Source organism: Pristiophorus japonicus, unplaced genomic scaffold (assembly GCF_044704955.1).
Source record: "Pristiophorus japonicus isolate sPriJap1 unplaced genomic scaffold, sPriJap1.hap1 HAP1_SCAFFOLD_537, whole genome shotgun sequence".
Lineage (NCBI taxonomy): Eukaryota > Metazoa > Chordata > Chondrichthyes > Pristiophoridae > Pristiophorus > Pristiophorus japonicus.
In genome coordinates, this window is record NW_027254444.1 from 70146 (window position 1) to 97500 (window position 27355).

At 54.9% G+C, this 27355-nt stretch overlaps 1 protein-coding gene across 1 annotated transcript in view; it reads left to right on the forward strand.

The window, feature by feature from the left end:
- Positions 1-22592, forward strand: part of LOC139254221 (nitric oxide synthase 1-like) — a 73620-nt gene extending 51028 nt beyond the window's left edge. Inside the window, exons 14-18 of the mRNA XM_070873652.1 lie at positions 3908-3995; positions 11302-11423; positions 12860-13008; positions 16425-16619; positions 19927-22592. Of these exons, the coding sequence (XP_070729753.1) occupies positions 3908-3995; positions 11302-11423; positions 12860-13008; positions 16425-16619; positions 19927-20034 (662 nt within the window). The 3' untranslated portion in view covers positions 20035-22592. The remainder of the gene's footprint in view (positions 1-3907; positions 3996-11301; positions 11424-12859; positions 13009-16424; positions 16620-19926) is intronic.
- The last annotated feature ends 4763 nt before the right edge of the window (positions 22593-27355 follow it).

Below are 27355 nucleotides of genomic sequence, written 5' to 3' on the forward strand. Positions count from 1 at the left end.
CCGACTCTCCCCCACGTGCACCGACTCCCCGGGGTACGGGTCCCCATGGGTCACCGACTCTCCCCTATGTGCACTGACTCCCCGGGGTATGGGTCCCCACGGGGCACCGACTCCCCCACGGGGCACCGACTCTCCTCGGGGTACGGGCACCGACTCTCCCCGAGGTATGGTTCCCCATGGGCACTGACTCTCCCCGGGGTACGGGTCCCCACGGGACACCGACTCTCCCCCACGGACACCGACTCTCCCCGGGGTACGGGTCCCCATGGGACACCGACTCTCCCCCACGGACACCGACTCTCCCCCACGGGGCACCGACTCTCCCCGAGGTATGGTTCCCCACGGGACACCGACTCTCCCCACGGGACACCGACTCTCCCCGGGTTACGGGGTGTGTGGAAGAAACAAGAGGGAAGGTCTGTGATAGGGTGGAAGGCAGGAGATATTTGAGAGACAAAAGGGATGATGGGCTGAATTGAGATGATAATGACACAAGTTAGGAAACAAACGATGAGTCTAGATAGGATGTGAATGGCGGAATGATTACCAGCTGCAGTGGGAAACAGAGAAACAAGATAAAAATTAAACATTAATTGGTGGGGGCGGAGTTTTTGTAAAAATAAGCGAAGAAAGGCAGCCAAAGATGGCCAGAGGTTAAGCTCTGAAATTGTTGAACTCGATGTTGAGTCCAGAAGGCTGTGAAGTGATTTAACGAAAGATGAGGTGCTGTTCCTCGAGCTTGCGTTGAGCTTTATTGGAACAGTGCAGGAGGCCGAGGACGGAGAGGTCAGAGTGGGAGTGGGAATGGAGCGGGGAATTAAAGTGACAGGTGACCAGAGGCTCAGGGTCACACTTGCGGACTGAACGGAGGTGCTCTGTAAAGTGGTCACCCAATCTACGCTTAGTCTCCCCAATGTAGAGGAGACCCCATCGTGAGCAGCGAATACAGTATACTACATTGAAAGAAGTACAAGGAAATCGCTGTTTCACCTGGAAGGAGTATTTGGGGCCCTGGACAGTGGGAAGGGAGGGGGTAAAAGGGCAGGTGTTGCATCTCCTGCACTTGCACGGGAAGGTGCCATGGGAAGGGGAGGGGTGCTGGGGGTGACTGAGGAATGGACCAGGGTGTCGCGGAGGGAACGGTCCCTTCGGAATGCTGAGAGGGGAGGGGAGGGGATGATGTGATTGGTGGTGGGATCACGCTGGAGATGGTGGAAATGGCGGAGGATGATCCATTGGACATGGAGGCTGGTGGGGTGAAAGGTGAGGACAAGGGGAACCCTGCCGTGGTTCTGAGAGGGAGGAGAAGGGGTGAGAGCAGAGATGCGGGAAATAGAACGGACACGGCCGAGGACCATGTTAATCACGGCGGAGGGGAATCCTCTGTTGAGGAAAAAGGAAGACATGTCCGAGGCACTAGTCAGAGCAGATGCGACGGAGACGGAGAAATGGAGAATGGAATGGGGTCCTTACAGGATGTGGGTTGGGAGGAAGTGTAGTCCAGGGAGCTGTGGGAGTCAGTGGGCTTATAGTGGATACTGGTCGAAAGCCTATCCCCAGAGATGGAGACGGAGAAGTCGAGGAAGGGAAGGGAAGAGTCGGGGATGGACCATGTGAAGGTGAGGGAAGGGTGGACATTGGATGCAAAGTGAATGAAATTTTCTAGTTCGGGGCGAGAGCAGGAAACGGCACCGATACAGTCATCAATGTCCCGGAAAAAGAGGTGAGGGAGGGGACCCGAGTAGGACTGGAACAAAGAATGTTCCACATATCCCACGAAAAGGCAGGCATAGCTAGGACCCATGCGGGTTCCCATAGCAACACCTTTCATTTGGAGGAAGTGAGTGGAGTTAAAGGAGAAGTTGTTCAATGTGAGAACAAGTTCAGCCAGGCGGAGGAGGGTGGGGGATGGGGATTGGTTGGGCCTCTGCTCGAGGAAGAAGTGGAGCACCCTCAGGCCATCCTGGTGGGGGATGGAAGTGTAGAGGGATTGGAGGTCCACGGTGAAAAGGAGACGGTTGGGGCTGGGAAACTGGAAACTGTTAAAGCGACGGGAGGCATCAGAGGTGGGAAGAGAGTGGACAGGGGAGAAAACATATAGAGTTGAGATCAGAAGAATTAAGTTCTGTGGGGCAAGAACAGCCTGAAACAATGGGTCTACCGGGACACTCCTGTTTGTGGATCATAGGAACGAGGTAGATTCGGGCTGTGCGGGGAGAACAGGGATCAGGAGCAGGAACCCAGGCTGATTTCCCCTCTCTCTAACCCAGGGTTACTGGGCTGTGATCAGGAGCAGGAACCCTGGCTGATTTCCCCCTCTCTAACCCAGGGTTACTGGGCTGTGATCAGGAGCAGGAACCCGGGCTGATTTCCCCTCTCTCTAACCCAGGGTTACTGGGCTGTGATCAGGAGCAGGAACCCTGGCTGATTTCCCCCTCTCTAACCCAGGGTTACTGGGCTGTGATCAGGAGCAGGAACCCGGGTTGATTTCCCCTCTCTCTCTAACCCAGGGGTCACTGGGCAGTGATCAGGAGCAGGAACCCTGGCTGATTTCCCCCTCTCTCTAACCCAGGGTTACTGGGCAGTGATCAGGAGCAGGAACCCGGGTTGATTTCCCCTCTCTCTCTAACCCAGGGGTCACTGGGCAGTGATCAGGAGCAGGAACCCTGGCTGATTTCCCCTCTCTCTCTAATCCAGGATCACTGGACAGTGATCAGGAGCAGGAACCCGGGCTGATTTCCCCTCTCTCTAACCCAGGGGTCACTGGGCAGTGATCAGGAGCAGGAACCCGGGCTGATTTCCCCTCTCTAACCCAGGGGTCACTGGGCAGCGATCAGGAGCAGGAACCCGGGCAGATTTCCCCTCTCTCTCTGACCCGGGGATCACTGGGCAGTGATCAGGAGCAGGAACCCTGGCTGATTTCCCCTCTCTCTCTAACCCAGGGGTCACTGGGCAGCGATCAGGAGCAGGAACCCGGGCTGATTTCCCCTCTCTCACCCAGGGTTACTGGGCAGTGATCAGGAGCAGGAACCCTGGCTGATTTCCCCTTTCTCTAACCCAGGGGTCACGGGGCAGTGATCAGGGCTGTAACCCTGGCTGATTTCCCCTCTCTCTAACCCAGGGTTCACGGGACAGTGATCAGGAGCAGGAACCCGGGCTGATTTCCCCTCTCTCTAACCCGGGATCACTGGGCAGTGATCAGGAGCAGGAACCCTGGCTGATTTCCCCTCTCTCTAACCCAGGGGTCACTGGGCAGTGATCAGGAGCAGGAACCCTGGCTGATTTCCCCACTCTCTCTAATCCAGGGTCACTGGGCAATGATCAGGAGCAGGAACCCTGGCTGATTTCCCCTCTCTCTCTAACCCAGGGTCACTGGGCAGTGATCAGGTGCAGGAACCCGGGCTGATTTCCCCTCTCTCTCTAACCCAGGGGTCACTGGGCAGTGATCAGGAGCAGGAACCCGGGCTGATTTCCCCTCTCTCTCTAACCCAGGGTTACTGGGCAGTGATCAGGAGCAGGTACCCTGGCTGATTTCCCCTCTCTCTCTAACCCAGGGTTACTGGGCAGTGATCAGGAGCAGGTACCCTGGCTGATTTCCCCTCTCTCTCTAACCCAGGGTTACTGGGCAATGATCAGGAGCAGGAACCCTGGCTGATTTCCCCTCTCTCTAACCCAGGGTTACTGGGCAGTGATCAGGAGCAGGTACCCTGGCTGATTTCCCCTCTCTCTAACCCAGGGTTACTCCGCAGTGATCAGGAGCAGGAACTCTGACTGATTTCCCCTCTCTCTATAACCCAGGGGTCACTGGGCAGTGATCTGCACAGATCCTGAGCGAGTAATACGAGAAGCTGGTCAGGATACACACTGGATTCATTTGCTGTTTATATTTTTATCGGTTGTTTTGCAGATGGAAAGGGCCCAGTTCGACATGGGGTGTGCTCCTCGTGGCTCAATCGCATCGATCCTGGGGACACGGTTGTGTGTTTCGTCAGAAGGTAAGGTCCAAACCAAAGACCTCATAGTCCCATTGGCTCACACCCTGACGCTGACACACGAACTCTCTGGGCCCGAATTTGGTCAAGGCCCCCGCCTGCCCAAGTGCTGCCCAAAGGAGCACCGATGGCCGCCGAGGTCCCTGACCGTTCTTTGGGCGGGGTTTTCATCACCCAGGTCCCTCGAAGGTCAGCGGGCGGCAAAGCAGCGACGTACACCGCCAGTCTGGGCAGCAGCGGGCGGGAGGTCTCATTCTCGGCGGCAGAGGCACTTGCCGCCCAAGTGCCGCCGAGGATGGAGTCGGGCCCACGGAGGGTCGAAGACCCGAAAATAAAAAGCATCAAAGAAACATCTGACGACCTTCAGGGGACTCCATCCAGGTCAGTCGCTGTGAAGACATAAATTCAAAAACCTGTTCCCCCTCTTCACACTTACCGTCGGGAACAGAGCAGCCTCCACACAGCGGCCCACCGCTGACTCCCGCCAGCACCAATCCGGCATCTCGGCGGGCAGGAGTCCACTCGCGCGCATCGGCCGTCCGCTGACGTCGGCGGGCACTTCCCGGCGGCTCTCCCCTCCCGCCCGCTGCAGGCCACGACGAAGGTGGCACTGGGCGGTTCGAGCAGAGGGATGTCAGCAGCAGTCGGCGGGAAGGCCATCAGGATCGGTCCCGATATAGTCGAGTATTACCGCAAGCTTTAATATATGGATATATACTGGGCCTGAAATCCCGGTTCCAGGCTTCCCGTGGGCATGGCCTGAAAATAAGCAGAGATCAGCCGACCTGTTGCTCCTGCGCCCTCCAGCGATTCTGGCCGGGAGCCTCCTGTCCCCGCACTTCGCAGCACGGGGGGGGGGGAGGGGGCGGGGAGGCTGGAGTCACAAGGGGCTGGACAGCCAGTCAAGGTGCAGTATTCTCATTGATAATAATGGGAACTCTGTACGTACAAGCTCCATTATTATCAATGAGAAGCCCCCCACCCCGCCCCCGAACCCCCCCCCAAACACCAAAACCCTCCCAAACACCTAACCCCCCCCAAACATCCAAACCCCCCCAAACACCCAACCCCCCCAAACACTCAACCCCCCCAAACATCCAAACTCCCCCAAACACCCAACCCCCCCAAACACTCAACCACCCCCAAACATCTAAACCACCCCCCAAACATCCAAACCCCCCCCAACACCAAACACCCAAACCCCCCCAAACACCCAAACCCCCCCAAACACCCAAACCCCCCCAAACACCCAAACCCCCCCCAATCACCAAACCCCCCCAAACACCCAACCCCCCCAAACACCAACCCCCCCCCCCAAAACATCCACCCCCCCAATCACCCAAACCCCCCCAAACACCCAAACCCCCCCAAACACCCAACCCCCCAAACATTCAAACCCCCCCAAACACCCAACCCCCCCAAACACTCAACCCCCCCCAAACATCCAAACCCCCCCAAACATCCAAACCCCCCCCAACACCAAACAACCAAACCCCCCCAAACACCCAAACACCCCCAAACACCCAACCCCCCCAAACACCCAACCCCCCAAACACCCAACCCCCCAAACACCCAATCCCCCCCAAACACCCAATCCCCCCCAAACACCAAACCCCCCCAATCACCCAACCCCCCCAATCACCCAACCCCCCCAATCACCCAACCCCCCCAATCACCCAACCCCCCCAATCACCCAACCCCCCCCAATCACCCAACCCCCCCCAATCACCCAACCCCCCCAAACATCCAAACCCCCCGCAAACATCCAAACCCCCCCCAAACATCAAAACCCACCCAAACACCCCCCCAAACATCCACACCCCCCAAACATCCAAACCCCCCCCAAACACCAAACCCCCCATAACATCCAAACACCAAACCCCCCTCAAACACCAAACCCCCCCCCAAACACCAAACCCCCCCCCAAAAACCCAAACCCCCCCAATCACCCAACCCCCCCCAAACATCTAAACCCCTCCATAACATCCAAAACCCCCCCAAACACCCAAACCCCCCCCAATCACCCACTCCCCCAAACACCCAACCCCCCCCAAACACCCAATCCCCTCCCAAACACCCAACCCCCCCCAATCACCCAACCCCCCCAACACCCAAACACCCCTAAACACCCAATCCCCTTAAATACCCAAACCCCAAAGCCCCCTAAACACCCAACCCCCCAACACACCCAAACACCCAAATCTCCCTAAACCCCCAACCTCCCCCCCAAACACCTAGCCCACCCCCAAACACCCAGCCCCCCCAAACACCCAAACCGCCCCCAAACACCCCCCAAATACTCAAACGCCCCCCCAAATACTCAAACGCCCCCAAACAGTGGAGGGGAGAGGAGAGGGGGGGCGAGGAGATAGGGGGGAAGAGAGGAGAGCAGGGCGGTGGGAGCTGGGGAAAGAGTAGAGGAGAGTGGGGGTGGGGGAGAGGAGAGCGGAGGGGAGGAAAGGAGGAGGGGGGGAGAGAGGGGGAAGAGAGAGGGGGGGAGAGAGAGACGGTGGGGGGGAGAGAAGGGGCAGGGGGAGGCCTCTCGCCCAGGGTTAGGAGTGGCACCTGGCACCAGGAGCGGGGGGATAGACTTTTGGCACAAACGCTTCAATAATTGGATGGTGGTAAGCTGCTGCAGTGTGCGAGGTGCTTGTGCAGGTTGTTGTGAGCGGGACAGAATGTGTTGTATGTTTCCTGTCATGTATTCAACCAGCATTATAACCCATGTATAATCTGACCTAAGTTGTACACTGTGAGAACAATGACCACTAGGTGGGAGATACTCTGAACCTGGACCTTCAGGTACAAAAGGGGAAGCTCCACCCACCTTCATCACTTGAGTGCTAAGGAATAAAGGACAGGTCACAGACTGACCTCTCAAGCATGGGCCTCGTGTGCATTTATACTGTGTAGTAAGGATGTATCAATGGTGATGAGAAACTGGGATTTAAACCACTCGAGCATGGCCACTAGCAGAACAGACGAGAGGTACTGTGTTAAGGAATGGTTGGGACAGAGATCCAACATTGTTAAAGCAGCACACAGTTCTCCAGGCAGACAAGGGCAATCGGGCATGCCCCAACATGTAGTCGAACCCAGAGGGGGAGTTCGACAGAGACAATGGCAAGTTGAACGGTGATTCACGCCATTGCAAGAGACAATGCGGCCCGTAATGGGGCCATCAACACCTGTTAATGCGTACTCAAGGACAGTCACAGGGGCAGTCAGGGGCGATCGACTGGCAAGGGATCTTTTTCCAACGACAGCTCATGTTGGAGGCGTGGAGGCACACACTCAGCCGGAGTTTGCAGAGATAAGCAAAATACCTGCAGAAATTGCAGAAATGGACACTGGGGGAAATCGCTGGAAGCTGAAGTTCAGCGAGTTCATGTGGAGCACGTATACAGTTCATACACCAGGACGCCACCGATAATGATGAAAGTGCTCCTCAATGGCATCCCAGTATCAATGGAGTTAGACACGGGTGCCAGCCAGTCCCTGATGGGTAGCAAACAGTTCGAAAAGTTGTGGGCGTCCAAGGCCAGTCGGCCAAAATTATCGCTGATTGACGCACAGCCACTGACATACACAAAGGAGATCAGAGAACCACAAGATCCAGAGAACAGGTTGCCACTCCGGATTGTCCCGGGGGACGGTCCCGCACTACTGGGGAGGAGTTGGCTTTCTGTCATGAACTGGAAATGGGGTGATGTCAATGCAATTTCCTCTGTGGAGCGAGTATCATGCTCACAGATCCTGGACAAATTTGACTCATTATTTCAACTTGGCATCGGCACTTTCATGGGGGCCAAGGTAGTGATTCACAGAAACCAGGCCAGTACACCACAAGGCCAGAGCGGTGCCGTACGTGATGCGGGAAAAGATAGAAGGCGAATTAGACCGCCTGCTGAGGGAAGGCATCATCTCGCCAGTCGAATTCAGTGACTGGGCGAGCCCGATCGTGCCGGTGCTCAAGGCGGATAGGTCAGTCAGAGTATGTGGTGATTACAAGGCCACCATCAATCGGGTGTCACTCCAAGACCAGTGCCCGCTACCGAGAGCGGAGGACCTCTTTGCGACGCTATCCGGTGGCAAACTTTTTTCAAAATTGGACCTGACCTCAGCTTACATGACCCAGGAGCTGGCGAGTGAGTCGAAGAAGCTGACCAACATCACGACACACAAGGGGTTGTTTGAGTACAACAGATGTCCGTTCGGGATTCGCTCGGTCGCCGCGATCTTCCAACGAAATATGGAAAGCCTCCTCAAGTCGATTCCAGGGATGGTGGTTTTTCAGGACGACTTCCTCATCACGGGTTACGATATTGAAGAACACCTCCACAACCTGGCGGAGGTGCTACGCAGACTGGACCGGGTAGGGCTGCGACTGAAAAAGGCGAAGTGAGTCTTCCTAGCTCCAGAGGTAGAATTCCTGGGGATGAGGGTAGCAGCAGACGGGATCAGCCCTACTGCGTCCAAGACGGAAGCGATCCAGAGAGCACCCAGACCCCGTAACACGACGGAGCTGCGTTCATTCCTGGGGCTCCTGAACTATTTTGGTAACTTTCTTCGCAAATTGAGCACGCTGCTAGAGACGCTACATGTGCTCCTACGCAAAGGTTGCGAATGGGTCTGGGGGGACAGCCAGGAAAGGGCTTTTAATAGAGCACGCAATTTGTTATGTTCCAACACTCTGTTAACACTGTACGACCCATGTAAGAAACTTGTGTTAACGTGCGATGCGTCTTCCTATGGTGTCAGGTGTGTGTTGCAGCATGTCAATGTCAAGGGTCAGTTACAGCCGGTAGCTTATGCCTCCAGGAGTCTGTCCCAGGCAGAAAGGGGCTACAGGATGGTAGAAAAGGAGGCGCTCGCATGTGTATATGCTGTAAAGAAAATGCACCAGTACCTGTTTGGCAGGAAATTTGAGCTGGGGACAGATCACAAACCCCTAACGTCCCTTTTGGCCGACAACAAGGCCATAAATGCAAACGCATCGGCAAACAATTCGGCACAGACCGGGCACCGAAAACTGCGCCGATGCACTCAGCAGGCTCCCACTAGCCACCACTGAGGGGGCTACCGAGCATGCTGCTGAGATGGTCATGGTTGTTGAAGCTTTCGGAAGCAAAGGCTCACCCGTGACAGCCCGTCAGATTAAAGTCTGGACAAATAGAGACCCGCTATTGTCTCTAGTCAAGAAATGTGTCCTGAATGGGGACTGGGCAGCCACGTACAGGGCATGCCCTGAGGAATTTAAACCATTTCACAGGCGCAAGGATGAACTCTCGATTCAGGCCGATTGCCTACTGTGGGGAAACCGCGTAGTCATGCCCCAGATGGGCAGAGAGGTGTTCATCAGAGAACTCCACAATGAGCACCCGGGCATTGTCATGATGAAGGCAATTGCCAGGTCACACGTTTGGTGGCCAGGGGTAGACGCAGATCTGGAACTTTGTGTTCGCAGGTGCAACACGTGTGCCCAGCTGGGCAATGCGCTCAGGGAAGTCCCCCTTAGACCCTGGCCGTGGCCCGCCAAGCTTTGGTCAAGCATCCATGTGGACTACGCAGGTCCTTTCATGGGAAAAATGTTTTTGGTTATAGTAGACGCCTACTCCAAATGGATCGAGTGTGACATTTTAAATTCAAGCACATCCTCTGCCACGGTAGAAAGTCTATGGGCAATGTTCGCCGCCCACGGTCTACCGGACGTCTTGGTCAGCGACAATAGCCCGTGCTTCACAAGCACTGAATTCCAGGACTTCATGGCAGGCAATGGAATTAACCATGTCAGAATGGCACCGTTCAAGCCGGCCTCAAATGGCCAGGTGGAACGAGCAGTGCAGATAATCAAACAGGGGATGCTCAGATTCCAAGGGGGTTCCCTACAAACCCGCTTATCACGCCTCCTGTTGGCCCACAGATCCTGACCACACTCGCTCACAGGGGTTCCACCCGCAGAGCTGCTAATGAAAAAGATGCTCAAAACCCGGCTATCCCTTATACACTCCACCATGAAAGAAATTGTCGAGAGCAGGCGCCAGCCACAATATGACTACCATGACAGGAATGCGAGGGCGCGATGTATTGATGTAAATGATCCTGTTTTTGTCCTCAACTACACTGCAGGGCCCAAATGGCTCGCAGGCACTGTGATTGCCAAAGAGGGAAATAGGATTCTGGTAGTTAAACTTACCAATGGACAAATCTGCCGCAAACATGTGGATCAAACAAAAAGGAGGTTCAGCAACCCCATAGAAGAAGCAGAGGAAGAACACGATGTAGAGTTCACTCCACCACAGGTGACCGAACACCGGAACCAAACGGAGGAGAGCCCAGTCACTGTGGGCAGTCCGGACAGGCCTGAGGCACCGCAAACAGCAGACACTCAGGCCAGCGTCCAACAACAGGAGCCCCAACTCAGGCACTCTACAAGGGAGCGTAAACCACCAGAGAGACTTAACCTGTGATCCCAATAAGACTTTGGAGGGGAGGTGATGTCATGTATTCAACCAGCATTGTAACCCATGTATAAACTGACCTAAGTTGTACACTGTGAGAACACTGACCACGAGGTGGGAGATACTCCTAACCTGGACCTTCAGGTATAAAAGGGGAAGCTTCACCCACCTTCATCACTTGAGTGCTAAGGAATAAAGGACAGGTCACAGACTGACCTTCTCTCAAGCATGGGCCTCGTGTGCATTTATACTGTATAGTAAGGACGTATCATTTCCAGTGTGTCCCGCAGTGTCCCTCGTTGCCCTGGCAACCCGATCTTTTTGGCGCAGATCTTCGGCTCCACCCACAGAGCTTAATGGACAGGCAAAATCAACAGTTCCCGCGGGGAACGTTGGCTGATTGTGTTGGAGCGTAACTCCTCGAGTACGGCAAAAATCGGCTTTGGGGAAAACTGAGCCAATGAAATGTTTTGGAAAAAGATATAATTTGGGGATTTTTGGAAGTGTTTTAATTACTTTAGTGGACAGGGTTTTTAACGTAAAAAAGTGGTGTAGATTTTTATTTTTGTGTGTTTTAAAACTCTTACGCTGGTAAAAGTAGGCTATGTGTCTGCGTTTACCAGGCACAAGAGTTTGAAGGACATTCGCGGGATGGGAGTTGGGCAAACAGCCTGCAGGGATGGGGGAGATCAACAGATCGGAAAAGCCGGTTTTCAACACATGGGCATTGCGGGCCGAAAACCAGCTTTTGTGGTGCCTCGCCGGGTCTGTACACGCCCCGTGCACACTGAGTATTCAAGCTGATATACCCACATTTACCCACACGATTCTGTCTGTCTCGTTGCTAGGGCTCCGCTATTCCACCTGCCATCTGACGCCTCTATCCCGTGCGTGCTTGTGGGCCCTGGGACTGGGATCGCTCCTTACAGAAGCTTCTGGCAACAGCGTCTGTACGAGATTGAAGAGCAAGGTTAGTGTGGGTGGACTCACAATCGCTCCCTTTCGCTCCATCCACTGTCATCGAACTCTCAATGTCCTAGGTCACCTTTAATACTCCCCTCCCTCCTTCCCGGTCCCTCTCCCTCCATCCCTCCTCTTCCTCAGTCTCTCCTCTCCCTCGATCCCCTCTCCCTCGGTCCCCCCTTTCACTTAGTCCCCCCCTCTCCCTCCTCTCCTTCGATCCCCTCTCCCTTGGTCCCTCCTCTCCCTCGATCTCCTCTTCCTCTGTCACTCCTCTCCCTTTGTCCCTCCTCTCCCTCAGTCCCTCCTCTCCCTCGATCCTCTCTACCTTGATCCCCTCTCCCTCAGTCCCCTCTCCCTTGATCCCCTCTCCCTCGGTCCCCCCTTTCACTCAGTCCCTCCTCTCCTTTGATCCCCTTTCCCTCGGTCCCTCCTCTCCCTCGATCTCCTCTCCCTCATTCCCCTCTCCCTCGGTTCCCTCTCCCTCAGTCCCCTCTCCCTCGGTCGCCCCTTTCACTCAGTCCCTCCTCTCCCTCGATCCCCTTTCCCTCGGTCCCTCCTCTCCCTCGGTTCCTCCTCTCCCTCGATCTCCCTCCCTCAGTCCCTCCTCTCCCTCGATCACTAATCGCTCTCCCTCGGTCCCTTCTCTCCCTCGGTCCATCCTCTCCCTCGGTCCATCCTCTTCTGACACCTCTCTCCTTCTGTCTCTCTCACGCTGCACCTGTCTCTCGCTCTCTCTCTCTCACTCACTAACCCCTCTCTCTCTCTGACCTCTCTTTCTCTCTCTCCCTCTGTCTCTTTCCGACCTCTATCTCGCTTTCTCTCGCTCTCTCTCTCTGTCACTCTCTCCCTATCACTCTTTCTCTATCTATATATCTATCTCTGTCGCGCTCTCTCTCTCTCTATCTCTCTCTCTCTATCTCTCTCTCTCTGTCTCTCTCACTCTTACTCTCTCTCACTCCTCTCACTCCTCTCTCACTCTCTCACTCTCTCTCTCTCTCACTCATTCTCACTCTCTCTCTCTCTCACTCTCTCTCTCTCTCACTCTCTCTCACTCCTCTCCTCTCACTCCTCTCTCACTCTCTCTCTCTCATTCATTCTCACTCTCTCTCACTCTCACTCTCACTCCTCTCTTACTCTCACTCTCTCTAACTCTCTCACTCCTCTCTCACTCTATCTCTCTCTCTCTCTCACTCTCGCTCACTCCTCTCTCAATCTCTCACTCCTCTCTCACTCTTTCTCATTCTCTCTCACTCTTTCTCACTCTCTCTCACTCCCACTCTCTCTCACTCTCTCTCACTCTCTCACTCTCTCACTCCTCTCTCAATCTCTCACTCCTCTCTCACTCTCTCTCACTCTCTCTCTCTCTCACTCCTCTCTCACTCTCTCACTCTCACTCTCTCTCTCTCTCACTCTCTCACTCACTCGCTCTCTTTCTGATCATAGGACGGGAGCCATGTGCGATGACTCTGATCTTCGGATGCCGACAGTCCGAGATGGATCATATTTACAATGAGGAAATGATAGAGGCGAAAAACAAAGGTGTCTTCAAAGAGATTTACACGGCGTACTCAAGAGAGCCAGGGAAGAAAAAGGTAAAGTGAGTGTGGGACAGAGGGTACAGTGTGATGGGGAGTGGGACAACAACAACAGCTTGTATTTATATAGCGCCTTTAACTTCGTGAAACATCCCAAGGTGCTTCACAGGAGTCTTATGCGATTTGAAGCAGATGATCAAAAGCTTGGTCAAAGAGGTAGGTTTTAAGGAGCGTCTTGAAGGAGGAAAAAGAGGTAGAGAGGTTTAGGGAGGGAGTTCCAGAGCTTGGGGCCCAGGCAACAGAAGGCACGGCCACCAATGGTTGAGCAATTATAATCAGGGATGCTCAGGATGGCAGAATTAGAGGAGTGCAGACATCTCGGGGGGTTGTGTGGCTAGAGGAGATTTCAGAGATAGGGAGGGGTGAGGCCATGAAGGGATTTGAAAACAAGGATGAGAATTTTGAAATTGAGGCATTGCTTAACCGGGAGCCAATGTAGGTCCGCGAGCACAGGGGTGAGGGGTGATGGGTGAGCGGGACTTGGTGCGAGTTAGGACACGGGTAGCCAAGTTTTGGACCATCACTAGTTTACGCAGGGTAGAATGTGGGAGGCCGGCCAGGAGTGCGTTGGAATAGTCAAGTCTAGAGGTAACAGGCATGAATGAGGGCTTCAGCAGCGGATGAGCTGAGGCAGGGAACGGAGACGGGCGATGTTACGGAGGTGGAAATAGGCGGTCTTAGTTATGCTGCGGAGATGTGGTCGAAAGCTCCTTTCAGGGTCAAATATGACACCAAGGTTGTGAGCAGTCGGGTTCAGCCTCAGACAGGAGTTGGGAAGAGGGAACGCAGTTTGTGGCGGGGACCGAAAACAATGGCTTTGGTCTTCCCAATATTCAAATGGAGAAAACTTCTGCTCATCCAGTACTGGATGTCGGACAAGCAGTCTGACAATTTAGACAGAGTGTAGAGTGTGATGGGAGTGGGGGAGGGGGAGGGGGCGGTGGGACGGGGGTCCGTGTGATGGGGAGTGAAGAGAGTGGGACGGGGGTCTGTGTGATGGGGAGTGGGGAGAGTGGGACGGGGGTCCGTGTGATGGGGAGCGGGGAGAGTGGGACGGGGGTCCGTGTGATGGGGAGCGGGGAGAGTGGGACGGGGGTCCGTGTGATGGGGAGCGGGGAGAGTGGGACGGGGGTCTGTGTGATGGGGAGAGTGGGACGGGGGTCTGAGTGATGGGGAGCGGGGAGAGTGGGACGGGGGTCCGTGTGATGGGGAGAGTGGGACGGGGGTCTGTGTGATGGGGAGAGTGGGACGGGGGTCTGTGTGATGGGGAGTGGGGAGAGTGCGACGGGGGGTCCGTGTGATGGGGAGAGTGGGACGGGGGTCCATGAGATGGGGAGAGTGGGACGGGGGTCCATGAGATGGGGAGAGTGGGACGGGGTCCGTGTGATGGGGAGCGGGGAGAGTGGGATGGGGGTCTGTGTGATGGGGAGAGTGGGACGGGGGTCCATGTGATGGGGAGCGGGGAGAGTGCGACGGGGGGTCCGTGTGATGGGGAGAGTGGGACGGGGGTCCATGAGATGGGGAGAGTGGGACGGGGGTCCATGAGATGGGGAGAGTGGGACGGGGTCCGTGTGATGGGGAGCGGGGAGAGTGGGATGGGGGTCTGTGTGATGGGGAGAGTGGGACGGGGGTCCGTGAGATGGGGAGAGTGGGACGGGGGTCCATGTGATGGGGAGTGGGGAGAGTGGGACGGGGGTCTGTGTGATGGGGAGCGGGGAGAGTGGGACGGGGGTCTGTGTGATGGGGAGAGTGGGACGGGGGTCCATGTGATGGGGAGTGGGACGGGGGTCCGTGTGATGGGGAGTGGGAAGAGTGGGACGGGGGTCTGTGTGATGGGGAGCGGGGAGAGTGGGACGGGGGTCCGTTGTGATGGGGAGCGGGGAGAGTGGGACGGGGGTCCGTGTGATGGGGAGTGGGAAGAGTGGGACGGGGGTCTGTGTGATGGGGAGAGTGGGACGGGGGTCCATGTGATGGGGAGTGGGGAGAGTGGGACGGGGGTCCGTGTGATGGGGAGTGGGAAGAGTGGGACGGGGGTCTGTGTGATGGGGAGAGTGGGACGGGGGTCCATGTGATGGGGAGTGGGGAGAGTGGGACGGGGGTCCATGTGATGGGGAGTGGGGAGAGTGGGACGGGGGTCTGTGTGATGGGGAGAGTGGGACGGGGGTCCATGTGATGGGGAGTGGGGAGAGTGGGACGGGGGTCCGTGTGATGGGGAGTGGGAAGAGTGGGACGGGGGTCTGTGTGATGGGGAGAGTGGGACGGGGGTCCATGTGATGGGGAGTGGGGAGAGTGGGACGGGGGTCCGTGTGATGGGGAGTGGGAAGAGTGGGACGGGGGTCTGTGTGATGGGGAGTGGGGAGAGTGGGACGGGGGTCTGTGTGATGGGGAGCGGGGAGAGTGGGACGGGGGTCTGTGTGATAGGGAGCGGGGAGAGTGGGACGGGGGTCTGTGTGATGGGGAGAGTGGGACGGGGGTCTGTGTGATGGGGAGCGGGGAGAGTGGGACGGGGGTCTGTGTGATAGGGAGCGGGGAGAGTGGGACGGGGGTCCGTGTGATGGGGAGTGGGACGGGGGTCCGTGTGATGGGGAGAGTGGGATGGGGGTCTGTATGATGGGGAGCGGGGAGAGTGGGATGGGGGTCTGTGTGATGGGGAGCGGGGAGAGTGGGACGGGGGTCCGTGTGATGGGGAGAGTGGGACGGGGGTCCGTGTGATGGGGAGTGGGGAGAGTGGGACGGGGGTCTGTGTGATGGGGAGCGGGGAGAGTGGGATGGGGGTCTGTGTGATGGGGAGAGTGGGACCGGGTCCGTGTGATGGGGAGCGGGGAGAGTGGGACCGGGTCCGTGTGATGGGGAGTGGGGAGAGTGGGACGGGGGTCTGTGTGATGGGGAGTGGGGAGAGTGGGACGGGGGTCGGTGTGATGGGGACTGGGGAGAGTGGGACGGGGGTCCGTTGTGATGGGGAGCGGGGAGAGTGGGACGGGGGTCTGTGTGATGGGGAGAGTGGGACGGGGTCCGTGTGATGGGGAGTGGGGAGAGTGGGACGGGGGTCTGTGAGATGGGGAGAGTGGGACGGGGGTCTGTGTGATGGGGAGTGGGGAGAGTGGGACGGGGGTCTGTGTGATGGGGAGTGGGGAGAGTGGGACGGGGGTCTGTGTGATGGGGAGTGGGGAGAGTGGGACGGGGGTCTGTGTGATGGGGAGTGGGGAGAGTGGGACGGGGGTCTGTGTGATGGGGACTGGGGAGAGTGGGACGGGGGTCCGTTGTGATGGGGAGCGGGGAGAGTGGGACGGGGGTCTGTGTGATGGGGAGAGTGGGACGGGGTCCGTGTGATGGGGAGTGGGGAGAGTGGGACGGGGGTCTGTGAGATGGGGACCTTGTTCGGTTGATGTACTATATCCATTTGCTTCCCCTAGGTGTATGTACAGGATATCATTCAGAATCAGCTGGCCGTGGAACTGTACCAAATCCTGCATTCTCTGAAGGGCCACCTGTACATTTGTGGAGATGTTACGATGGCACAAGAAGTTGCAAAAACCGTGCAGGAATTGATCGCCGGCCAGGGGGCAATGAGTCTGAATGAGGCAGCGGCCTACATTGCCAATCTCAAAGTAAGAGAGCTTCCCAGATTGTGCGCACTGCGCGAATTATCGCGGGAAGACATAACATAAGAACATAAGAAATAGAAGCAGGAAGAGGCCATACGGCCCCTCGAGCCTGCTCCACCATTTAATACGATCATAGCTGATCCGATCGAGGACTCAGGCCCACTTCCCCGCCCGCTCCCCAGAACCACTTATTCTCTTATTGTTTAAGAAAATGTCTATTCCTGTCTTAAATTTATTCAATGTCCCAACTTCCACAGCTCTCTGAGGCAGCGAATTCCACAGAATTACAACCCCCTGAGAGAAGAAATTCCTCCTCATCTCAGTTTTAAATGGGCGGCCCCTTATTCGAAGATCATGCCCCCTATTTCTGGTCTCCCCCATCAGTGGGAACATCCTCTCTGCATCCACCTTGTCACATCCCCTCATAAACTTATATGTTTCGAGAAGATCACCTCTCATTATTCTGAATGCCAATGAGTAGAGGCCCAACCTACTCAACCTTTCCTCATGAGTCAACCTCCTCATCTCCAGAATCAACCGAGTGAACCTTCTCTGAACTGCAAAGCAAATATATCCTTTCGTAAATATGGAAACTTAAACTGCATGCAGTATTCCAGGAGTGGCCTCACCAATACCCTGTACAACTGCAGCAAGACTTCCCTGCTTTTATACTCCATCCCCTTTACAATAATCCTGATCACTTGCTGTACCTGCATACTAACCTTTTGTGTTTCATGTACAAGTACCCCCAGTTCCCGCTGTACTGCGGCACTTTGCAATCTTTCTCCATTTAAATAATAACTTGCTCTTTGATTTTTTTCTGCCGAAGTGCATGACATCACACTTTCCAACATTATACTCCATCTACTAAATTTTTGCCTACTCACTTAGCCTGTCTATGTCTTTTTGCAGATTTTTTGTGTTCTCCTCACACATTAAGTTTCCTCCCATCTTTGTATTGTCAGCAAACTTGGCTACGTTACACTCGTTCCTTCTTCCAAGTCGTTAATTTGATTGTAAATCGTTGGGTCCCAGCACTGATCCCTGCGGCACCCCACTAGTTACTGATTGCCAACCAGAGAATGAACCATTTATCCCGACTCTCTGTTTTTAGTTAGTTAGCCAATCCTCTATCCATGCTAATATATTACCCCTAACCCTGTGAACTTTTATCTTGTGCAGTAACCTTTTATGTCGCACCTTGTCAAATGCTTTCTGGAAGTCCAAATACACCACATCCACTGGTTCCCCTTTATCCATTCTGTTCGTTACATCCTCAAAGAATTCCAGTAAATTTGTCAAACATGACTTCCTCTTCATAAATCCATGCTGACTCTGCCTGACCGAACTTTGCTTTTCCAATGTCCTGCTACTGTTTCTTTAATAATGGACTCGAACATTTTCCCAACCCCAGATGTTAGGCTAACTGTTTTATAGTTTCCTGCTTTTTGTCTGCCTCCTTTTTTAAATAGGGGCGTTACATTTGTAGTTTTCCAATCTGCTGGGACCTCCCCAGAATCCAGGGAATTTTGGTAAATTACAGCCAATGCATCCACAATCCCTGCCGCTACTTCTCTTAAGACCTTAGGATGCAAGCCACCAGGTCCAGGGGATTTATCTGCCTTTAGTCCCATTATTTTACTGAGTACCAGAGACATGAGAGAGCAGCAGCAAATGATGAGAGACAAACAGGGGATTTGATTTGGAGTGGGAGCAGGGGGCATGTTTAAAATGAACAATCTTCAAGTGAGGTAAAAATTCACAAATAGTTTCTCATCACCGAGCAGTGAACGTGGAACGGAATCGATTTAGTTTCTCAATTAACTTCTTCCAGAAGGGGCCTGATAAATATCTGTCGGTGAGCAAGTTTGATCACAGAAACGTACGGCACAGAAGGAGGCTATTCGGCCCGGTGTACCTGTGCTGGCTCCGTGATATAGCAGTCGTGCTCAGTCCCACGCTCCCGTTGTTTGTCCCGGTCCCTGTCCCCCGTCCCTGTACCTGACCCCCGACCCTGTCCCTGACCCCAACCCTGTCCCCCGACCCTCGCCCCTGACCCCTGTCCCGGTCCCTGACCCCGCACCTGACCCTGACCTTGTCCCTGACCCGGTCCCTGACCCCGCACCTGTCCATGACCCTGTCCCCGACCCCTGACCCTGACCCTGTAAGTTCCTCCTCCTCAAATACCCGTCCAACTCCCTTTTCAAATTATTTCAGTCAGCTTGCACCACCTTTTCAGATCGAGCATTCCAGATCCCCACAGCTCTCTGCGCCAAACATTTCTCCTCCTCTCCCCTCTAGACCTTTTTCTAATAATTTTAAATCCTCGACCTCCTCACTCGCCAGGGGGAATCGCTTTTCTCTCTCGATTCTATCAAAACCTCTCATCAGCTGGAAACCCTCTAATAGGTCACCTCTGAACCTTCTCTGTTCCAAGGAGAACTGTCCCAACATTTCCAACTCTCCATATAACTGAAGTTCCTGGTAACATCCCGGTAAAGCCCCTCTGTGCCCTTTCTGAGGCCTTTACTTTCCTGACGTGTGTTGCCCAGAATTGTCCACAACACTCAAGCTGAGGCCCAACCAATGATTTATAAAGTTCCAGCCTGATCGCTTTGCTGTTATATTCTATTTATAAACCCAAGTAACCCATGTGCTTGTTTAACCACCTTATCACCTTGCCCTGCCTGCCACCTTTAAGGATTTGTGTGTATGGGCACCAAGGTCTCTCTGCTCATCTACTCTTTGCTAAATCGGCCATTTATAGTACATTAATGGGCTGGAAATTCGGTTGGTGTTTTTGAGGCTAAATTTAGCGCCGGGAAATGGTTTGCGTCGGCGGCCAAGAAATTGGGTGGTTGTGCTCTGAGAGTGGGGCGCAGCGCTGAGGGAGGCGTTCCACACCTCTCTCTGGGCGCTAGGCCGGGGGAGCAACTGAATATCGCCAGCTACAGAGCCGGCCTCCCTGCAAAAAAATCATTCCCTCTGTATTACTCACCCCAAATAAAGTTAAATCGCAAAAAGATAAAAAGGGGAGAGTGTATCTGGGCTGTGGAAGGAGGTTAAGTGGGTGGGGAGAGTCAGTGATAGGGGAGTGTGCATGGACTGTATGATGAGTGGACTCAATATATATAAAGGGTCTAATTAACTGATTGAAAGGGCGTGCCTTCCCTTTACCTCTGCTCTACAGTGGGTTTTATCTCCTTCCCTCTGCCTTTGTTTGAAGAACTGTGCGACATTCCACTCCGATACCTGTCACAGTCTTTGTTCACAGGTTTCACCATTCACGCTGCTCTTTCCTCTCCTGCAGGATGAGAATCGCTACCATGAAGATATCTTCGGTGTAACGCTGCGAACCCGGGAGGTCGCCACAAAATTCCGATCCACCTCTTTGTCGTACTGGCAGGCAACAAAGTGAACGATTGGCCCCGTAACGGGAGTGGGTCGGCAGCACTCGGGGGCTGGCTAGAAATGAGGACATGCCACGACTTTTCTACATTATACAGAGCGTCTGCATGTTACAGTCTGTCTCTCTCCCAATCACTGTCTGATTATATAGCACTATATTTTAGCTGTATGAAGCCTCCCCGCCCGGCTATACCATCCACCACTTGCCCCGCCCAGCCTGCCGTGGTGACGGTGTGGCTCTCATCACCAAATCATACCTTGGTCTGTCCCCCTACTCCCCCGGCACTTTCTCCTCTTTGAGCATCTCACCCTATTCCACCTCATTTAAAATTTTCCTTCTCTACCGCCAACCCAAATAACATAAAAATGTTATCACCGATATTTCTTCACTGCTTTCCTCGTCCTGTCTCTGCACCGAACAACTTCTCATCCTCGGTGATTTCAACCTCCAACTCAATCGTGCTCTCTTTCCTCTGTTCACTCGCCTCCTGTCCGCCCTTAATCTCTGCCTCCATCTGAACTCCCCAACCCATATTCACGGCCACCCCCTCGACCTTGCCACCTCCCGTGGGCTCGCTACTCCCATCGCATCAATCGCAGATAAAGCCATCTCTGACCACTTCCTCGTATCGCTCTCCACCCACACCCATTCCCCCCCTGCAACCCTACCTCCTTCTGTGCCCGCCCCTGGAAAAACTCTCTCCCGAATCTCTTACAACGGCACTCATCAACTCCCAACCATCCAGCCTGTGGTCCTCCATTCACCGCGACATCTCTGCAGCTACCGATCTGCTCAATCACACCCTCACCACCACCTTTTGTTGCCCTAGTCCCTGTGAAAACAATTACTCTCTCACCCTGGCCGTTCCCCCTGGTACAGCCCTGATCTTCACTTTCTCTAGTTCAAGGGATGCAGACCTGAATGCAGACAGCGGACAACTGGTTTGGCCATTCACCACCAGATCTGGCTGGACCACATGAAGCACGATCGGGTCCTGCTCTCATCTGCCCGAATCGCTCACTATTCCAGAATCATTCTGTAATGTAAAGATAAACCCCGGCTTCTATTCTCCACCGCTAACCGTCTTTTTAACCCCCTCTCCCCAGGCCCCACCCTCACCTCCGACAATAAGTGTGAGGAGCTCATGGACTTTTTTGTCTCTAAGATTGAGACCATCCGTTCGGCCGCCTCTGTCTCTGCCTAGCCCACCGGCCAAACTTCTTCTAAGGAAGCCCCCTGCCCCAGCCCTGACCTCACATCTTTCTCCAGTTTGTCTCCGATCTCCCCTCTTGACCATTCCGAGCTCATCCTGTCCATGAGACCCATTTCCTGGTCCCTTGACCCTATTCCCACCAAACTGCTGACCACCCAGCTTCCTTTTCTGGCTCCCATGTTAGCTGACATTGTTAACGGTTCTCTCTCCTCGGGTATGTCTCCCCCTCCCTCAAATCTGCCATCATCACCCCTCTGCTCAAAAAACCAGCCCTCAATCCCTCCGTCCTTGCAAACTACCGTCCCATCTCCAACCTCCCTTTCCTCACCAAAGTCCTTGAACGTGTTGTCGCCTCCCAAATCCGTGCCCAACTTTCCCAAAATTCCATATTTAAATCCCTCCGATCCGGTTTCTGCGCCTGCCACAGTGCCGAAACCGCTCCCATCAAAGTCACATATGACATCCTGTGTGACTGTGACAAAGGCAAACTCTCTCTCCTCATTCTTCTCGACCTGTCTGCAGCCTTTGACATGGTTGACCACTCAATCCTCCTCCAACGCCTCTCCACCTCCGTCCAGCTGGGTGGGACTGCACTCGCCTGGTTCCATTCTTATCCATCTAATCGTAGCCAGAGAATCACCTGCAACAGCTTCTCTTCCCTCCCCCACATCGTTACCTCTGGTGTCCCCCAAGGATCTATCCTTGGGCCCCTCCTATTTCTCATCTATGTGCTGCCCCTTGGTGACATCATCCAAAAACACATCATCAGTTTCCACATGTACGCTGATAACACCCAGCTCTACCTCACCACCACTTCTCTCGACCCCTCCACAGTCTCTAAATTGTCAGACTGCTTGTCCAAAATCCAGTTCTGGATAAGCAGAAATTTTCTCCAGTTGGATATTGGGAAGATCGAAGCCATTCCCATCACCCCCTGTGCTCACGGACCTACTTTGGCTTCTGGTTAAGCAATGCCTCGATTTCAAATTTCTCATCCTTGTTTACAAATCCCTCCATGTCCCTCGCCCCTCCCTATCTCTGTAATCTCCTCCAGCTCCACAACCCCCCCCCGTGCTCCTCTAATTCAGACCTCCTGAGCATCCCTGATTATAATCGCTCAATCATCGGTGGCCGTGCCTTCTGTTGCCTTGGCTCCAAGCTCTGGAACTCCCTCCCTAAACCTCTCCACCTCTCTCTCCTCCACCTTGTCGCTATTCCACCACGTGAAACTTCAAATTTTAAACCTGTGCCACTCCACCCAACCTCCTGCTTTCTGAAAAGGACGATGTATTCACAAATATTTCCTTCTGCTGGGCGAACATCTGATCAACTGATTAAAGTTATCTGCAATGTATGCATCAGTCTGCACTGCAATGTCTTTCAATTAGGTTTCCTGGTGACAAAACTGAGCAGTGTTTGCAGTCTTACTTCAATAATTTAGTATGTATCATATCACAAACATTATGACTATGATTGTACGTGACATCTAAAAGGAGGAGGTACTGAAACCACTGGTAGCGCTCACCCGGTCCAGAGGGGTGCATCCTCGGTTGCTAAGTGAAGCTCGATAGCAGAGGCTCTGGCCACAACCTGTCAATCCTCCTTGGATATGGGGGCTGTGGCAGAGAACTAGAGGATTGCAAATAAGAGCATGAGAACATAAGATAAAGGAGCAGGAGTAGGCCACCTGGCCCCTCGAGCCTGCTCCGCCATTCAATAAGATCACAGCTGGACTCAGCTCCACTTCCACACCCGTTCCCCATAACCCTTCACTCCCCTATCACTCAAAAGTCTGTCCATCCCCACCTTAAATATATTCAATGACCCAGCCTCCACAGCTCTCTGGGGCAGAGAATTCCAGATTTACAACCCTCCGAGAGAAGAAATTCCTCCTTGTCTCAGTTTTAAATGGGTGGCCCCTTATTTTTAGACTATGTCCCCTAGTTTCCCCGATGAGGGGAAATATCCTCTCTGCATCTACCTTGTCGAGCTTCCTCATTATCTTATATGTTCCGATAAAATCACCTTTCATTCTTCTGAACTCCAATGTGTATAGGCCCAACCTACTCAACCTATCCTCATAAGTCAACCCCCTCATCTCCAGAATCAACCTAGTGAACCTTCTCTGAACTGCCTCCAATGCAAGTATATCCTTCCTTAAATATGGAGACCAAAACTGTACGCAGTACTCTAGGTGTGGCCTCACCAATACCCTGTACAGTTGCAGCAGGACTTCTCTGATTTTATACTCTATCCTCTTAGCAATAAAGGCCAACATTGCATTTGCCTTCCTGATCACTTGCTGTACCTGCATACTAACTTTTTGTGTTTCATGCACAAGGACTCGCAGGTCCCTATGTACTGCAAAACTTTGCGATTTTTCTCCATTTAAATTGTAATTTATTTTCCATTATTTCCGCCAAAGTGGATAACCTCACATTTTCCCACATTATACTCCATCTGCCAAATGTTTGCCCACTCACTTAGCCTGCCTATATCGCTTTACAGATTTTATGTGTCCTCCTCACAATTTGCTTTCCCACCTATCTTTGTATCATCAGCAAACTTGGCTACATTACACTCGGTCCCTTCATCCAAATCATTAATATAGTTGTAAATAGCTGAGGACCCAGCACCGATCCCTGTGGCACACCACTAGTTACTGTTTGCCAACCGGAAAATGACCCATTTATCACAACTGTTTTCTGTTTGTCAGCCAATCCTCTATCCATGCTAATATATTACCCCCAACCCTGTGAGCTTTTATCTTGTGCAGTAACCTTTTATGTGGCACCTTATCAAATGCTTTCTGCAAATCCAAATACACCACATCCACTGGTTCCCCCTTATCCACCCTGCTTGTTACATCCTCAAAGAACTCCAGCAAATTTGTAAAACATGATTTCCCTTTCATAAAACCATAAAGAAAAGAGGAGAGGCAATATAAACTAAATGGTGCAATTTGAAAGGGGTGCAGGAACAGAGAGACCTGGCGATGTACGTACGCAAGTCTCTCAAGGTGGGAGGCCGAGTTGATACGGGATCCTGGGCTTTATAAATAGAGGCGTAGGAGGGACCAAAACGATTTCTTGCCCAGGGCGTGGGCGTTAGTGGAGGTGCAAACCGGCATTGCCCCGCTCCCACCGGCAGCTCCCCGCTCTCGCCCCGCTCCCACCGCTATCGCCCCGCTCCCACCGCTATCGCCCCGCTCCCACCGCTATCGCCCCGGGCTGCTGCGCATACAATGACGACATAATCGCCATGTTCTGCGACCCATTTTCGCCCCGGAGCGGAACTTCGGTCGTGCCCCGTGGGCGATGTTTGCGCCAGCCTCGCAGCTCGCAAACCGGGACACGCTCCCCGCGCGGGGCGAAAGCTAAAGGCGAGGTGCGCAGTGCCTTATTGTTCAATGGCCGACACCTGCAGCCTTGCCTTGCCGATGTGGCGGGGTCGGTGCCGCGGTGTTGGGGCCCGGCTCCCCGCTCCCCGCTGGTGAAGCAGTGGCCCCTCACACCATCGCGAGCCCACCCTGTAACGGAGGGCGAGGGCTCCGTGCTCCCGCCAGCGCTTCGCACAGCTTGGAACATTCCTTCGCTTAGCGCCTGGTCCTGTCCCTGGGCGGTGGAGGGGCGAGCGACATTGCGCTGCACTTCCTCTCGGGGCGCTAACCCCAACTTGGCTGCAGCGGCGGGACTTGGAACCCAGAGCAGCAATGCCGCTCGCCACCGTTACCGCCCCAAACACTGTCGCAGCAAACGTCGGCCACGGACAGCACAAGAGCAAAGAGGTTAGGCTAAAGCTTTACAACACACTGCTGAGGCCTCAGCTGGGCTATTGTGTGTAATTCTGGACACCGCGCTTTGGGATGTGGAGCTACAGAGTGCAGCTGAGATTTCGGCCAATGGAAGGAGCCGGCCTCCTTCACCAACATGGCACCGGGCCGCAGGGGAGTCGGCCTCCTTCACCAACATGGCACCGGGCCGCAGGGGAGTCGGCCTCCTTCACGAACATGGCGCCGGGCCGCAGCGGCAGCCGGCCCCCTTCACCAACATGGTGCCGGGCCGCAGTGGGAGCCGGCCTCCTTCACCAACATGGCGCCAGCTCAGGCTCTGGCCAATCCAGTGACGAGTTCAACAGGACGTTTTCGCACTTCCGCTATAAACCGGAAGTTCTTCTACACGCGGGTAACTCAACTGGTGGATAGAGGGTGAGAAAATATCACAAAACACCGGAATATCATCCCGTCCCTCAGTAGCGCCCCTCCGACACTCCCTCAGTACCGCCCTTCCGACACTCCCTCAAATGCCCCTCCGACACTCCCTCAGTAGCGCCCCTCCGACACTCCCTTAAATGCCCCTCCGACACTCCCTCAGTAGCGCCCCTCCGACACTCCCTCAAATGCCCCTCCGGCACTCCCTCAGTACCGCCCCTCCGACACTCCCTCAGATGCCCCTCCGACATTCCCTCAGTACTGCCCCTCCGACACTCCCTCAGATGCCCCTCCGGCACTCCCTCAGATGCCCCTCCGGCACTCCCTCAGTAGCGCCCCTCCGACACTCCCTCAAATGCCCCTCCGGCACTCCCTCAGTACCACCCCTCCGACACTCCCTCAGATGCCCCTCCGACATTCCCTCAGTACTGCCCCTCCGACACTCCCTCAGATGCCCCTCCGGCACTCCCTCAGTACTGCCCCTCCGACACTCCCTCAGATGCCCCTCCGACACTCCCTCAGATGCCCCTCCGGCACTCCCTCAGTACTGCCCCTCCGACACTCCCTCAGATGCCCCTCCGACATTCCCTCAGTACTGCCCCTCCGACATTCCCTCAGATGCTCCTCCGACACTCCCTCAGATGCTCCTCCGACACTCCCTCAGATGCTCCTCCGACGCTCCCTCAGATGCTCCTCCGACATTCCCTCAGTACTGCCCCTCCGACACTCCCTCAGATGCTCCTCCGACACTCCCTCAGATGCCCCTCCGACACTCCCTCAGATGCCCCTCCCACACTCCCTCAGATGCCCCTCCGACACTCCCTCAGTACTGCCCCTCCGACACTCCTGCAGATGCTCCTCCGACACTCCCTCCCTCAGTACTGCCCCTCCGACATTCCCTCAGATGCCCCTCCGACACTCCCTCAGTACTTCCCCTCCGACATTCCCTCAGTACTGCCCCTCCGACACTCCCTTGGATGCCCCTCCGACACTCCCTCAGTACTTCCCCTCCGACACTCCCTCAGTACCGCCCCTCCGACACTCCCTCAGTACTTCCCCTCCGACACTCCCTCCCTCAGTACTGCCCCTCCGACACTCCCTCAGATGCCCCTCCGACACTCCCTCAGTACTTCCCCTCCAACATTCCCTCAGTACTGCCCCTCCGACACTCCCTCAGATGCCCCTCCGACACTCTCTCAGTACTGCCCTTCTGACACTCCCTCAGATGCCCCTCCGACACTCCCTCAGTACTTCCCCTCCGACACTCCCTCAGATGCCCCTCCGACACTCCCTCGGATGCCCCTCCGACACTCCCTCAGATGCTCCTCCGACATTCCCTCAGTCCTGCCTCTCCGACACTCCCTCAGATGCCCCTCCGACACTCCCTCAGATGCCCCTCCGACACTCCCTCAGATGCCCCTCCCACACTCCCTCAGATGCCCCTCCGACACTCCCTCAGTACTGCCCCTCCGACACTCCTGCAGATGCTCCTCCGACACTCCCTCCCTCAGTACTGCCCCTCCGACATTCCCTCAGATGCCCCTCCGACACTCCCTCAGATGCCGCTCCGACACTCCCTCAGTACTTCCCCTCCGACATTCCCTCAGTACTGCCCCTCCGACACTCCCTCGGATGCCCCTCCGACACTCCCTCAGTACTTCCCCTCCGACACTCCCTCAGTACCGCCCCTCCGACACTCCCTCAGTACTTCCCCTCCGACACTCCCTCCCTCAGTACTGCCCCTCCGACACTCCCTCAGATGCCCCTCCGACACTCCCTCAGTACTTCCCCTCCGACATTCCCTCAGTACTGCCCCTCCGACACTCCCTCAGATGCCCCTCCGACACTCTCTCAGTACTGCCCTTCTGACACTCCCTCAGATGCCCCTCCGACACTCCCTCAGTACT